The 16,116-nt window shown below is 40.6% G+C and overlaps 1 protein-coding gene across 2 annotated transcripts in view; it reads left to right on the forward strand.

Moving 5' to 3' along the window:
• Nucleotides 1-16,116, forward strand: part of cenpe (centromere protein E) — a 109,662-nt gene that overhangs the window by 54,966 nt on the left and 38,580 nt on the right. For both annotated transcript variants that reach the window (XM_084323715.1, XM_084323716.1), the window contains exons 26-41: nt 1,128-1,349; nt 2,363-2,446; nt 2,531-2,614; nt 6,645-6,827; nt 7,014-7,166; nt 8,986-9,207; nt 9,318-9,401; nt 9,486-9,569; nt 10,603-10,773; nt 10,874-11,020; nt 11,272-11,442; nt 11,543-11,689; nt 11,941-12,159; nt 12,597-12,680; nt 13,956-14,123; nt 14,221-14,367. In XM_084323715.1, the coding sequence (XP_084179841.1) occupies nt 1,128-1,349; nt 2,363-2,446; nt 2,531-2,614; nt 6,645-6,827; nt 7,014-7,166; nt 8,986-9,207; nt 9,318-9,401; nt 9,486-9,569; nt 10,603-10,773; nt 10,874-11,020; nt 11,272-11,442; nt 11,543-11,689; nt 11,941-12,159; nt 12,597-12,680; nt 13,956-14,123; nt 14,221-14,367 (2,370 nt within the window). The remainder of the gene's footprint in view (nt 1-1,127; nt 1,350-2,362; nt 2,447-2,530; nt 2,615-6,644; nt 6,828-7,013; nt 7,167-8,985; nt 9,208-9,317; nt 9,402-9,485; nt 9,570-10,602; nt 10,774-10,873; nt 11,021-11,271; nt 11,443-11,542; nt 11,690-11,940; nt 12,160-12,596; nt 12,681-13,955; nt 14,124-14,220; nt 14,368-16,116) is intronic.

Here is a 16,116-nt window from a genome sequence, read left to right on the forward strand (position 1 = left end):
TATGTAGCATAGTGTTGTCAAAAATATCGAAATATCTATACATATCGATACTGAATATTTAAAATGGTTTCGATACTCATTTCCCGAAGTATCGATACTTTCTGCAGTACCAATACCAGCTGGCTTGCTCCCGCAAGTTGTTGACAGACCGACGCGCTGCCAGAGCACGCTTGCCTTTCCGCCTCCTCCTCCTCAGAGACCGGCAACAGACACAAGCTGCTGCAGCCTCCTCCCCCTCACAGCCGGCCAGCCCCGTCTTCAGTTTGTAAACAAAGCTATTATTAGCTAACGTTAGCTGTCGTTCCTCCGTTAGCTTATGCTAGCTAGCTGGCCACCTTTTATAATTACTTCATGGAAACGGAGTAACGCCGAGCCCACCCACACTACACCAGTACACGCATGAACTCAACACAACTACCCCGTTTCCAACGTTACCTCGAGCCCATCCGACACTAGTACACGCATGAACTCGACACAACGTTACCCCGCCTTCATGAAGTGTCCAATTAGCAGCAATGTTGTTGAAAATGTAACGTTAATAAATGCTCCGAGCATAGCTCCGGAGAAATCTCCCTCTCTCTCTCTCTCAAGTACCCTCGTTTTCGGGTCATAACTAGAAAGGTGCGCTCAGTAGACCTCAAATCTCCAGCAGCCACTCTCTCTTTCTCTCTCTCTCTCTGATCTAAAGATAAACAAAGTGTATTTATCTTCTCGTATAGTAGTACCAGAGAGAAGCTGAGGAGAATCAACCAGCAACAAAAGCAAAATTTGTTAAAAAAAATAAAAAAATCAAATATTATTATTATTTTATGGTATCGAAGCATCGATACTTTTTCAAGGTATCGAAGTCGAAATTCCAGTATCGTGACAACACTAATGTAGCATCAGCATTGTTTATACCTGGAGCTCACATTGAAGGGGCAATTCTGTTTTTGGGGCAGTTATGGGCCATGTAATACATCCATAGTGTGTAGTTCCACAGTATAATTAATTATTTATAGGCATGTTAGACTTTGGGATTGGGTCATCATTGAGTGCATCACAGTAGGGTGTCGGATAAAGAAGAAATGTATAATAAAAACAAACTCCAATACCTATTCAGTTCTAAATGGGTGTTACTGTTTCAGCTAAACCAATTGACTGAGGATCTTGAGCGTGTGCAAGCTGAGAGAGACAGTCTCCTGTCTGAGAAGACTGTTGACACTCAGGATTCAGCAGAGGAGTTGGAGAAGCTACGGTCTAAAGTGACATGTCTCACTGAGGAGAGAGACCAGCTCCAGGAGATTGTGGGGGGACTGAGACAGGAGAGGAACCAGCTCAAAGAACATCTGGAGGAGAACATGGAAATGGTGGGAAAGGAGGGAATATTTTTTTCTACTCTAAAATTATGTCCATTAGATCAGTGGTTCTCAACTGGTCTAGCCTCGGCACTCAACATTTTCTGTAGTCATTAAGTCGCGACCCAACATTTTTAACCACTATGATTTATGTAAAAAAAAAAAAAAAAAATTGTAGTAATACGCAATCTTTCAAAACATGAAATAAACACAAAAAAGTGCTAAAAACCCAATGAAATAAAATAATAATAAATAATATATGCTTCTTAGCAGATTTCTTAGCTTAACATACCAGACCTAAATTTGGGGGAACTAATGGGATAACTGGGGTTGCAACAAAAGTGCAATTAGGGCTAAAAACCCAATGAAATAAAATAATAATAAATAATATGCTTCTTAGCAGATTTCTTAGCTTAACATAACGGACCTAAGTTTGGGGGAACTAATTGGATAACTGGGGTTGCAACAAAAGTGCAACTAGGGCTAAAAACCCAATGAAATTAAATAATAATAATAATAAATAATTATGCTACTTAGCAGACTTCTTAGCTTAACATAACAGACCTACAGTACGTTTGGGGGAACTAATGGGATAACTGGGGTTGCAACTAAGGGCTAAAAACACAATGAAATAAAATAATAATAATAAATAATATATCCTTCTTAGCAGACTTCTTAGCTTAAAATGCAGGGAACTAATGGGATAACTGGGGATGTTTGCTCCTGAAGAGTCTCAACGTCTGGGGTGATGGTAGACAAAGCAACTCTGAGGTCATGCTCAATGTCCAATCTGTTCCTCCGCTTTGTCTTCAGCTCGACCAGAGCTGAGAAGCCACTTTCACAAAGATAGGTAGTGAGGGAAAAAAAAAGTAAAAGAAATTACTTTTAACTTTTTTTATTTTTTTACACACACATCCGCGACCCACTCAAAATGGCTCTGCGACCCACCAGTTGAGAAACACTGATTGATTTTCATATATTCAAACTGATGGGCAGTAAGGAAGAATGTTTTTTTTCTTGCACAGGCCCAGATTGAACGTAACGAACAGCAACCTCTCGACTCTGAACTGCAGGAACACAGCGAACAAGTATCCCTACTTCAACAAGAAGTAAGCAAGTCTCAATTTTAACTTTTAATTGTTTTTGAAAGTATGCAAATATTTCTAATCTGGATCCTGACCATTTATTCACAGAGGGAGCATCTTCATGCCTATCTGCAGACTGCAACTGAACAGAAGAGCCAGTTGGAGGGTGATCTACAGCGTAACACAGAGATGGTGAGGGAATATGCTTTTGTAAACTTGAATCTGAGCGTTTTAAGATTTAGATGTAGTCATGCTGTCACTGATCTGAACAAAACATGATTGTGATTCAGGGTTTCCCCCAGGAAAGCAGTTGGTGCTAAGTGCCTCAGGGAGGGGTTTTGGAAAATCTCAAGATTCTTGGGGTTCTTGATTCAATACATGCATATATTTGATTGTAGGTTGCTATTTTGAGTTACTTTTCCCATTTGACTGCAGTAGACACTTTTTAATTGGTCTCAAATCACACTGAATGAAATGTAAACCCTGACTCGATGTAAACATTGAGTATGATTATTTTTATTTATTTTGTCCACTCAATATGAAACATAAATGCATATCATTAGAACAGAAACATGTTACTGGCAGTCTTCTTTAATAGTCCAGTCATTATATGAGAAAACCTAGGACAAATTGCAACAGTAGCAAACTCAACTGATTTTGTATCCTCATTATGTCCTTACTGAGGGAAAAAAAGTCCCAAGGAATCCCATCATGGGAAAGTTTTGAAAACGACCTATATATATTCATATCGAAAAATGCCTGTTATAACATAGTGGTGAAAATTTTACTTTTAGATATCACTATAAAAACTCACAAGCTGATTACACACACAAAGACAAGAAAAAAAGTCAATCACAACTTCATTGAATTATTCTGTTTACTCATGCAAATCACACATTATCTTATTTGATATGCACCAATTAGCATACACGCCAGAACTAATCAAAACATTTGATAAAGACATTTTTTTCTTCTTGGAATATTAGTAGATAGGCTCTGTGGAGCTCAGTCCACGAGGATGGGGCTCAAGGGTTTATGTCCGTGGGGATAGGTCCATGGAGATGGGGGTTTTTATAATAGGCGGAAATTACATATTTGTACAGCATGCAAAACACTACATGATTCTTGCACAAAACTACATGGGCTTAACATACATTTGGTATGTCTGTATAGGGGAGGCTTGTAGGTACCCATGTAACCCAATTCTATTAACATATATTGAGGTAGAAGGCCAAGGGACCATTTGAAAAATGGTGATGGCCATATTTCCCTCCCCAAAAAATCGTCTTAACTTTGAATAATTAGGTATGTAGCCCCCTTTCCAATGAGCTAACATGACATGGTTGGTCTCATTGGAAACCCGAGGTTGTCTAGAATCAAATGGTATCTTTACTTTTGAGCTACCTCAAAATTTGAACGCGTCACAATCTCTGAAAGACAGTGTCGTCAGTGATCCTGCCAGCAATCAAGTACATTGATGGGATTCCTTGGGACTTTTTTTCTCTCACTAAAGACATATTGAGGATACAAAATCAGTTGAGTTTGCTAATGTTGCAATTTGTCCTAGGTTTAGCCTAATTCTGGCCTATAATGACTGGACTATAATAACAGCATTTCCTTTTGGAGAGGAATTTGTATTTGTATAATTTGTGAATGGATTTTGAATCTGTAGTGATAGAATTGCAATTCTTTTTTTTTAAACTTAAATTTTTATTGAACATTTATAGACAAACAACACAACATATACAATAACATCAACAACACTATTAAACAGACATAAATAATAAAGAAAAAATGTAATACCCAAAAGACGAAAAATAAAAAATACTGACTTAAGCAAATATTCACATACATAAATAATGAAGTGGAAAAAACATAAAACAATTGTCATATCTTAAACAAAAATAAAATTAGAAAACATTAAGTGTGTGACATGGGTTCAGAGACCCTCCTTGAACCTCTTTCCTCCTTTACCCTTCGCCCTCTTGTGTTTCATTTGTTCCTTCCTTTGTGATGTCGTTTTCGTTCCCCTTATAATCCTCTCACTTTTCCCGTCTTTCCCCAAATTTCTCTTCCTGTAGTCTCAGCATTTCAAGTTTCAAGTGTCAAGTTTCTTTAATAGTTGTCATACAGAAGTACAGAATACTTTTATACAAAATGCTTCTTACTGTTGCGCTCCAGAGACTGTGCAAGACAAGATAAGTATGAATAAAATAACATAGTAAAATTAGAAGTAAAAAAATGAGGTCACAGTGTTCAGTTTAGACATATGTACAATGTTCGATGCAGAATAGACGTAGTTACCATACAATATACAATACTGTGCAGTGTACTAATATACAATACTATATAGTGCAAGGCAGAAATGGAGAAATGGGACGAGGTGCAATTTAGGTACAATTCACAGTAGGTGTACGAGTTGTAGTGCAAATCCTTTATCAATAAATATAAAGTGTAAGTGTGTTTGTGTGATCTAAAGTGTGGAGAGTGGGTGCTGCAGTGTGTTGTTTGTTTGAGTGAGTTTGTGCGTGTGGGTGTGTGTGCTGTGTGCATTTGATGGTTGTTGCATAGTGATTATTGTTCGTTTAGCAGCCTGATGGCCTGGGGATAGAAGCTTCTTCTGAGTCTTTCTGTGCTCGCCTTAAGACTCCGGTATCGCTTGCCTGACCGCAGCAGTTCAAAGAGGCAGTTGTTCGGGTGGCTCGAGTCCTTAATAATTCTCTTAGCCTTCCCCTTGCACCGCTTGTTGTAAATGTTCTGGAGGGTGGGAAGCCCCCCTCCAATTGTGCGTTCGGCTGAACGTGTCACTCTTTGTAGTCTGCTACGGTCTTGTGCAGTGCTATTCCCAAACCAGGAGGTGATGTTGCCGGTCAGGATGCTCTCTATTGTACATGAGTAGAAGTTCCTAAGGATCTTCTGACTGACTTGGAACTTCCTTAGGCGCCTGAGGAAGTAGAGGCGTTGTCGTGCCTTCTTCACAACACTGTCAATGTGTGTGGTCCATGTCAAGTCCTCGGATATGTGGGCTCCGAGGTACTTGAAACTGTTCACTCTCTCAACCGGTGCCCCGTCGATGCTGAGGGGGCTGTAGTCCTTGACCCCCGACCTCCTGAAGTCCACAATCATCTCTTTTGTTTTGCTGACGTTCAGGGAGAGGCAGTTTTCCTGACACCACTGTGACAGGTTCTCTACCTCTTCCAGGTAGGCCCTTTCGTCGTTGGCAGAGATCAGGCCCACCACTACTGTGTCATCAGCAAATTTGATGATGCATGTGCGTTATCCTCTCCATATCCTGTATCTCCTCTACTATTCCTTCCCATTGTGCTATTGTCGGTGGGTCTTCTTTGTACCACAGTCTCGTTATTGCTTTTCTGGCCGATATCAACATTATCTTTATTAAATATTTGTCCCCCCCTTGTATTCCCTCGTGTGTCAGGTCCCCTAAGTAAAGCACCAGTCCCGTTTGTGGTAACCTGTATCCTAATATTCTGATCATTGTCTCCCCTATCTCCTCCCAATACCCCTTCAGCTTCTGACATCCCCAGAATATGTGTGTGTGTGATTTGCTCCCTCCTTCCCACACATCCTCCAGCATGCCCTTTGTGTTGGTGCATATTTTCCCTTCAACTCTGGGGTTATAAAGAATCTGATTATGTTTTTCCATCCAAACTCTTTCCATATCCTCGATCCTGTTGTTGAATGTTGTACCTCGCATATGTTGCCCCATTCCTTCTCTGTTATTCCTATCTCTAGTTCTCTCTCCCATTTCTCTCTCCCATTTCTCCCTTATGTAATCGGTCGTGTGTCCCTTGCTGTTCATTATAGCCCGGTATATTGCTGATATTACTCTTCCTTGCCCCCCTTCGTATGCCCATACTATCATCTTGATTATCCCATTCTGTTCTTCGTCTTTGGCCCCCCTTATTTCTTTGTTGTAGTAATCTCTAACCTGTAGATATCTGAAGTGGTCCCTGTTTTCTAGTCCAAATTTCTCCTTAAATGTTTGTAGTGTCTGCATTTCCCCCTTTATCATTTTGCATATCGCTGTTGCCCCCCCCCCCCCCCCCCTCTAGAATTGCAATTCTTATGTGAATAGTTTTTTCACATAAGAATTGTCTGATCAGGGTCATGGGGGGGGGGGGGGGAGACTTTAATCGGGACATCCCTAAATTCAGTTGTCACTTTTCAGACGCGTAACTTCAAAATGGGTGCTCTTCCTCAGCTGAACCAGTTGACCAAGGAGCTCGAGAGTGTGCAAGCTGAGAGAGATGGTCTTCTTTCTGAGAAGATGGCCAACAACACTCAGAATTCTGCAGAGGAGTTTGAGAAGCTACTGTCTCAAGTGACTTGTCTGACTGAGGACAGAGACCAGCTTAAGAGCGACCAGCAGGAAAATGTGGATATGGTAGGTTGTCATTATGAATTTGTCCATTTATCACAAATATTTTGAGCTTTTTACTACAGATTTTTATATGTATCATGCACACATCATGTGTTTAAATCACATCCTTGAGTACCAGAACTTCAATCTTAGCTTCAGCCTATGGTGCAAATTAGTTTTGGCAACTTGTTTTAATTTTTCTTTAAACAGATGATTGAGATTCAAGAGGAGCTCAGGGCAGAGCAAGAGAAGAATCGTGAGCAGAAGAAGACAATCAAACTCCTGAAGCATGCACAGATGTCCACACAGGACGGTCTCACCAGTGAGCAGAATGGGCTTCAGCTAGAGGAACTGCAGAATCATGTAAGACCTTTTATAGTAGAGAGTTCTTGTGGTCATGGAAAACCTGGAAAAGTCATAGGATTTTTTATTTGTGAATTCCAGGTCAACAAGGTTATTGCAGGAAAAGTGCATATGCAAGGCCATGATATTTATACAATTTTCATAATCTCACTGAGCTGTAGCCTATTTTACTTCATGCAATGTGTAACATCACAATTACATCACATAGTCCAATTCTTTACTCAATAACTTTAAAACCAAATTAATATGTACAAGACATTTCATCATTTAGATTTTAGGTAGGGTGCTTTCCATTAAAGTTAAAATCCACCCTAAAACATGCTATTTCAGTGATCTTGGACAGCTAATTCCAGCATCTATAAACACGGACAACTGTTTTAGGGACAGTTGAGACTTTTGATACTAAACCCTGCATATGGACTCATATATATTAATTTGTTGATATATTTCATATATGTGTATCTAACACATTCGGGGCCATTGGGATGAGTCTAATTAATCTCAAGAGGACCGGGGAATGTAAACAGACATGGGGCTGTTTGTAGAGCTAAATCTATACTTTATAGTATTGCTATCTGTCCATTCTCATTGTTAATTGAGACCATAAACCGTCCCTTCAAAATGGCTTAAAGAGAAAAATATTTCATCAATACGTTCTCATTTTATAGCGCCGTGAATATAAGCATTATACTGGATTTGGTCTAGTATATTTCCTGGAAGCCGAGATAATGGGCTAATGGCTAATAACGTTAAATCCAATGGCATTTCGGTTATAGATACGCCCCATTTAAAACTCAAACTGCATATGATCGGTACGATCCTCACGCATGTATGCATGAAAGGGGGGGGGGGGGGGGGGGCGGAGGACGGAGGACGTCATTTCTGATTATTGATTACCAATAACCGCGTCAGCCTCATTAGCCTCATAGGCCGAACGCCTGGATATCTATCAAAACAAGGCCCGATCGGGATGTACTTTACGTGAAAAAGATCTTACCGTGGTCCGGTGGGATTGCCCCGAGCATTTCCCCGTTATCGATCGCCATCTGGTAGATTGATATGTCCATTGGCTGATGATAAATCCCCTTATTGCATGGTGAAATCTGCGATCCAAAACGTAATCCAAGCTACAGGCTGCAGATCCAGAATCCTGCTAACATAAAACTCCATTGAAAGTATAAATAAAAAAAAATAAAAAATCCACCGTTCGGGCACAGGGAACACTGCATTATCGCGATAGCGCCCCTAAGAGGATCTGGCCGGTATTGCACCTTCTCGAATTCATAGAGTAGGGTAAATCTGCAGTGCCGCTCGGCGACCTTGAATAGGTTATTAAAATGGAATAAAAGCAATAACAACTTGCCACGGATTTATCCGTGCTTCTGTCCACAACGGGTGGAATCGAAACACGGAGATATACGTCCTTGGGCGCCATTGTGTTAATAAGACTGAGATTTATTTCCATTCATACCGGGGTAGACTTGGTATACAGTATTGTGTATTTATACAGGGTAGACTTAGTTTAGCTATATATATATATATATTTGTACCTGGGGTAGATGTAGGATAGAGTCTGTATATTATACCTGGGTGGGCTGTACATAAGCACATAGCAATTCTGTTTTTGGGGCAGTTATGGGCCATGTAATACATCCATAGTGTGTAGTTCCACAGTATAATTAATTATTTATAGGCATGTTAGACTTTGGGATTGGGTCATCATTCAGTGCATCACAGTAGGGTGTCGGATAAAGAAGAAATGTATAATAAAAACAAACTCCAATACCTATTCAGTTCTAAATGGGTGTTACTTTTTCAGCTAAACCAATTGACTGAGGATCTTGAGCGTGTGCAAGCTGAGAGAGACCGTCTCCTGTCTGAGAAGACTGTTGACACTCAGGATTCAGCAGAGGAGTTGGAGAAGCTACGGTCTAAAGTGACATGTCTCACTGAGGAGAGAGACCAGCTCCAGGAGATTGTGGGGGGACTGAGACAGGAGAGGAACCAGCTCAAAGAACATCTGGAGGAGAACATGGAAATGGTGGGAAAGGAGGGAATCTTTTTTTCTACTCTAAAATTATTTCCATTATGATTGATTTTCATATATTCAAACTGATGGGCAGTAAGGAAGAATGTTTTTTTCTTGCACAGGCCCAGATTGAACGTAACGAACAGCAACCTCTCGACTCTGAACTGCAGGAACACAGCGAACAAGTATCCCTACTTCAACAAGAAGTAAGCAAGTCTCAATTTTTACTTTTAATTGTTTTTGAAAGTATGCAAATATTTCTAATGTGGATCCCGACCATTTATTCACAGAGGGAGCATCTTCATGCCTCTCTGCAGACTGCCACTGAACAGAAGAGCCAGTTGGAGTGTGATCTACAGCGTAACATGGAGATGGTGAGGGAATATGCTTTTGTAAACTTGAATCTGAGCGTTTTAAGATTTAGATGTAGTCATGCTGTCACTGATCTGAACAAAACATGATTGTGATTCAGGGTTTCCCCCAAGAAAGCAGTTGGTGCTAAGTGCCTCAGGGAGGGGTTTTGGAAAATCTCAAGATTCTTGGGGTTCTTGATTCAATACATGCATATATTTGATTGTAGGTTGCTATTTTGAGTTACTTTTCCCATTTGACTGCAGTAGACACTTTTTAATTGGTCTCAAATCACACTGAATGAAATGTAAATCCTGACTTGAGTACTATTATTATTATTATTTTTTTTGTCCACTCAATATGAAACATGAATGCATATCATTAGAACAGAAACATGTTACTGGCTTCTTCTTCTCTGGCTGACATCATCACCATAGTCTTGTCTCTCTGATGTTCAGCTTAAGGAGAGACTTGGGTCATATTCACAAATAAAAAATGTTGCGGATTAATATTATATGAATTGCATGTGAATTCTATTTTGGGGTGGATTTTCTCATTAAGTTCCCGGTCTTTTGGCCCATAGTCTGGCTAATGTGAATCCTGTTTATCTGACGTTTCTTTTATTATTGCTCCAAGAGATGATGGATTTAAATTAGGGATGTCCGATATTATCGGTCGATATTGGCATTAAAATGTAATATCGGAAATTATCGGTATCAGTTTTCAAAACATTCCTTATTATTATTATTATTATTATTATTATTATTATTATTATTATTATTATTATTATTATTTTTTTTTTTTTTTACACTTATTTACCCAGGCAAGTAAGAACACATTCTTATTTTATTTATTGTCAAAAGTATGCATAATGTTGTGTTAATTCCATGACAAGAGATATGTAATGTTAATTACCTGAAATTATTCAGTTTTTTTGGGGGGGAAACCCTGCATATATTGGTATCGGTTGATATCTGTATCGGAAATTAAGAGTTGAACAATATCGGTATATCGAACATCCCTAATTTAAATGTTCATTCTGCTTGTATGTCATAGATAAAACTGCTTACTGATGATCTTGAGCGTGTGCAAGCTGAGAGAGACAGTCTCCTGTCTGAGAAGACTGTTGACACTCAGGATTCTGCAGAGGAGTTGGAGAAGCTACGGTCTAAAGTCACTTGTCTCACTGAGGAGAGAGACCAGCTCCAGGAGACAGTGGAGGAAACGGTAGGGCCTGAAAACGTTGGCAAAAAGATGTCCATTTACCCAATAGATTTTAATATATTTCAAGGTGTATTAATTTATTCTTTATTTTTTATTATTTTAGCTTAATGAGACATCTCTGCAACGAACATCATTTGAAGAGAAACTGAATGAGATGCAACAACAGATTAAGGATTTGGATGAGAAGCTGACTGACAGTGAACTGTCCAGAAGCACAGAGGAAAACTCTGGGAAACAAGTTCAAGACCAGGTATGACTGATGAAATCATTATCACTCTATTGGTTTGCAGTTTCACTTGTAACAAATATTTCCCAGTAGTTGGCCTGGTTGTCTCAACAAACTAAGATTTTCAATTGTTTATCTGTATGACGACCTTTATTGCATGTTATCCCATGTCACTCTTCACGTTCCAATTAAGCTAATATCCCATAAAAACAAGAACATTATTCAGTTGTCTCTTTTCGAAACACACTATTTCTAAATGGGTGTTACTTTTTCAGCTAAACCAATTGACTGAGGATCTTGAGCGTGTGCAAGCTGAGAGAGACAGTCTCCTGTCTGAGAAGACTGTTGACACTCAGGATTCTGCAGAGGAGTTGGAGAAGCTACGGTCTAAAGTCACTTGTCTCACTGAGGAGAGAGACCAGCTCCAGGAGACAGTGGAGGAAACGGTAGGGCCTGAAAACGTTGGCAAAAAGATGTCCATTTACCCAATAGATTTTAATATATTTCAAGGTGTATTCATTTATTCTTTATTTTTTATTATTTTAGCTTAATGAGACATCTCTGCAACGAACATCATTTGAAGAGAAACTGAATGAGATGCAACAACAGATGAAGGATTTGGAGGAGAAGCTGACTGACAGTGAACTGTCCAGAAGCACAGAGGAAGACTCTGGGAAACAAGTTCAAGACCAGGTATGACTGATGAAATCATTATCACTCTATTCGTTTGCAGTTTCACTTGTAACAAATATTTCCCAGTAGTTGGCCTGGTTGTCTCAACAAACTAAGATTTTCAATTGTTTATCTGTATGACAACCTTTATTGCATGTTATCCCATGTCACTCTTCACGTTCCAATTAAGCTAATATCCCATAAAAACAAGAACATTATTCAGTTGTCCCTTTTCGAAACACACTATTTCTAAATGGGTGTTACTTTTTCAGCTAAACCAATTGACTGAGGATCTTGAGCGTGTGCAAGCTGAGAGAGACTATCTCCTGTCTGAGAAGACTGACACTCAGGATTCTGCAGAGGAGTTGGAGAAGCTACGGTCTAAAGTCACTTGTCTCACTGAGGAGAGAGACCAGCTCCTGGAGATTGTGGAGGGACTGAGACGGGAGAGGAACCAGCTCAAAGAACAGCTGGAGGAGAACATGGAAATGGTGGGAATTGATCATTCTTCTTCACTAAAATGATGTCCATTTGACAACTGACTTTCATATATTCAAACCCACTGCCTAAGGCTGTCCCCGAAGCCTGTTTTTGGGATTCGAACTTCGTCAGGGTTTTTCTAACGGACGTTCGAACCTTCGTTTTTTATTAAAAAAGAAAATAATTAACTTTTTTTAATAATATATATATATTTTTTTTAATAAATATCCTCAAACTAAATCCTCAATTTGAATAAAGTGATTAATCTGATTGAAAACCCCCATTGGTTTAAACGGAATGAATAGTACATTTATTTTTTTCTTTTATAAAAGAAATTCGAATGTTGATTTAGAATTCGAATGCCAACGTAACGAACGAAGGTTTGAACGTTTGGGCTCAGCCCTACTGCCAGTAAAGAAGACTGAACTGTTTTTCTTGGGTTTTACAGGCCCAGATTGAGCGAAACGAACAACAACAACAACTGAACTCAGAACTGCAGGTGCACAACGAGCGAGTATCCATGCTTGAACAAGTAAGCATCAATGTCATATTTGAAGTTTTAGTTTCCGGTTGTTTTGAGAGTATGAGCAGCTTAAAGGAACACGCCAACATTTGGGGAAATTAGCTTATCGTCTTCTCCAGAGAGACCAGAAGATTGATACCAGTTTCCTCTCTGTGCGTTCAGTGGAAAGCTATCTGGCTGCATGTTAGCCTAGCTTAGCACAATGAATGGAAGTGGAAGGGGAGGATGTTCTTCCTCCGGCAGTTAAACAAATATAAACTGCCGAGGACCATGATGGCCCAATTCTACACGGCCATCATCGAGTCCATCCTTACCCACTCCATCATCTCCTGGTTCCCCGCTGCAGCGGCAAAAGATCTCGCCAAGCTGCAGCGGGTGATACGCTCCGCGGAGAGGGTGATCGGCTGTCCCCTGCCCTCCCTCAGGTCCCTGCACGACTCCAGGGCGCTGAAGAGGGCGAGGAAGATCATGGCCGACCCATCCCACCCCGGTCACAGCCTCTTCACCCTGCTCCCCTCTGGGAGAAGGCTGAGGATCCCAAAGGCTGTAAAAGCTCGACACAGACTGAGCTTCTTCCCCTCAGCCGCCAATGCCTCAGGTCCCCCCCCCTCTGCCCCCAAGTGACACTGGCACAATGACACTGACTGCACTGCACTAGTCCGTACTGGAACTCTGCACTCTTCACTTTATATATATATAATATGTATTTTATTGATTAATCCCCCACTGCACTGTTTCGTTTCTTGTCATGTGTCTGTGTTGGTGTAGTTTACTGTGAAAAAATAAAAGAAAATGCATATACTGTATTGCTGCAACAATTACCAATGTGTTTTACACAAATGGCTCAATAAAGGAATCTGAATCTGGACAGTGACAGGTAGCCTTCGGGAGAGGTGTTAGTTGGACAATGCCTAGGCTACCCCTCACTGTCCGCTTCCATTCATTGTGCTAAGCTAGGCTAACGTGCAGCGTACTGAATGCACAGAGCGGAAACTGGTATCAATCTTCTGGTCTCTCTGGAGAAGACGATACGCTAATTTCCCAAAATGTTTGGCGTGTACTTTTAAGGAAGAGACTTGGTCATATCACAGATTTGAAACTGAGCTGATTTAATATTATATAAATAACATGTAAATAATATTTTGGGGTGGATTTTCCAGATCTATTGGCCCACAGTGGAAAGAGGGCTAATGTGAATCTTGATTCCTGGTTACCATGATGTTTATTTTATTATTGCCCCAAGAGATGATGGATTTAAATGTTCATTCTGCTTGTATGTCATAGATAAAACTGCTTACTGATGATCTTGAGCGTGTGCAAGCTGAGAGAGACCGTCTCCTGTCTGAGAAGACTGACACTCAGGATTCTGCAGAGGAGTTGGGGAAGCTACGGTCTAAGGTCACTTGTCTCACTGAGGAGAGAGACCAGCTCCAGGAGACAGTGGAGGAAACGGTAGGGCCTGAAAACATTGGCAAAAAGATGTCCATTTACCCAATAGATTTTAATATATTTCAAGGTGTATTCATTTATTCTTTATTTTTTATTTTAGCTTAATGAGACATCTCAGCAACGAACATCATTTAAAGAGAAACTGAATGAGATGCAACAACAGATGAAGGATTTGGAGGAGAAGCTGACTGACAGTGAACTGTCCAGAAGCACAGAGGAAGACTCTGGAAAACAAGTTCTAGAGCAGGTATGACTGATATCATTATCACTCTATTAGGGGTGTAACGGTACACATATCCATACTGGACCGTTTCAGTACTGGACCTTCGGTTCAGTACACGCTGTGTACCGAACTAATGCAACGGTACGTTAACCACCAACGGAACGCACATGCAGATTTTTTTTTTCAAAACTCCAAGTTCATAGGGCGGCTACGTGGTGCAGTGGGCAAGGCGCTCACCACGAATACTGGAGACGCTGGGTTCGCCTGTTCGAGCCCAGTGCTCCACATTGCTTTCAGTTTAGCTGGTCGTCCGTACTAATACACATTGGCAGTATTAGGGGGTGGGAAACTGATGGGTGGGGATCGGGCCTTGTGGACAGCGACTCCTACAGGTCGGTTGGTGCGCCTGCGCAGTAGAATCAGGAAGCGATGGGGGCGGCGCCCCTCCAAAGCGCAGACCCCTGACGCTGAAAGATCGCGCCGCGCAGGTGAAAAGATGCGACTGCTGTTACCTCGAGTATCGGAGGGGACTCGTGCTATGTATGACTTAGTCCACATTGCAGCCGGCTTGTGGGAGGCAAGAAACGGCGTTCGAGACAGGGGAGGGTTGAATTGGATGATATGAAATTGGGATGGGAGAAAAATAGAAAATGGGAGAAAAAGTTGATCAAAAAATAAATAACTCCCAAGTTCACCCCTTCCCAAAATATAACTTGCGCAAAGGGATGGATGTTCGTTCAACCCACGCACAACACTGAGAGATTACCTGCAATTTAGCATAGCCTCATAGTGTGGCGAACACACACACACACACCCTCTTTCTCTCAGTGCATGAGGAGGATTGGTGCTATATTGACAAGGGGCTGTCTCGGAGATCAAATTAATGATAGTTTGCGGCATATACACAGCAACACGCCTCCGAACAAGGTGTGATATACATGAAGTGATATATTTTCCTTGGCACGAAACGGGACCTGCATGGCGCTTCTTTCTCTATTCAATAACGTTTTACCCTGAGGGATGATTTACAATAACGTGTTAAAGAAAAGTAGGCTACTTACATTCTTGACGCTACAACTCCCAAAATAGTGTTGGCATAAAAAAGAAGGTAGGCCAGCTGTAGTTTACATGGCTTGCATAAAACTGTCTCGAGGTTCCACAAGTTAATCAAAATCCGAAGTATTTCCAACCGGGGCTTGAGATTGCTCGAGTGCAAATCACTGTCTTCGTGACCGGTTGTTGTTGTTATTGGTACTCGCACGTTCTTCAGCTCAATGACGTTGCGTGTCTCCTATCCGTCATGCCGTGCATTCAGGCCCATGCCCACAATCTAATAATTCTTTATAATAATAAAAAAATAAATTGATGATTATTTGAATATATAATATTCGTTGACGGCCCTACTTAACAGTTACTGCATCACCCCTGAGTGGAACATGGAAAGCCAAATAAATAAATGTAAACTTTCCCCCACTGTACCGAAAACCTGTACCGAACCGTGACTTCAAAACCGAGGTACATACCGAACTGTGACTTCAAAACCGAGGTACATACCGAACCGTGGTTTTTGTGCACTGTTAACCCCTACAGTCTATTGATTTGCAGTTTCACTTGTAACAAATATTTCCCAGTATTTGGCCTGGTTGTCTCAACAAACTAAGATTTTCAATTGTTTGTATCTGTATGATGACCTTTGTTGCATGTTATCCCATGTCACTCTTCACTGTGTGCGTTCCAATTAAGTTAATATCCCATAAAAACAAGAACATTATT

Source organism: Notolepis coatsorum (assembly GCF_963971535.1).
Source record: "Notolepis coatsorum genome assembly, chromosome: 10".
Lineage (NCBI taxonomy): Eukaryota > Metazoa > Chordata > Actinopteri > Aulopiformes > Paralepididae > Notolepis > Notolepis coatsorum.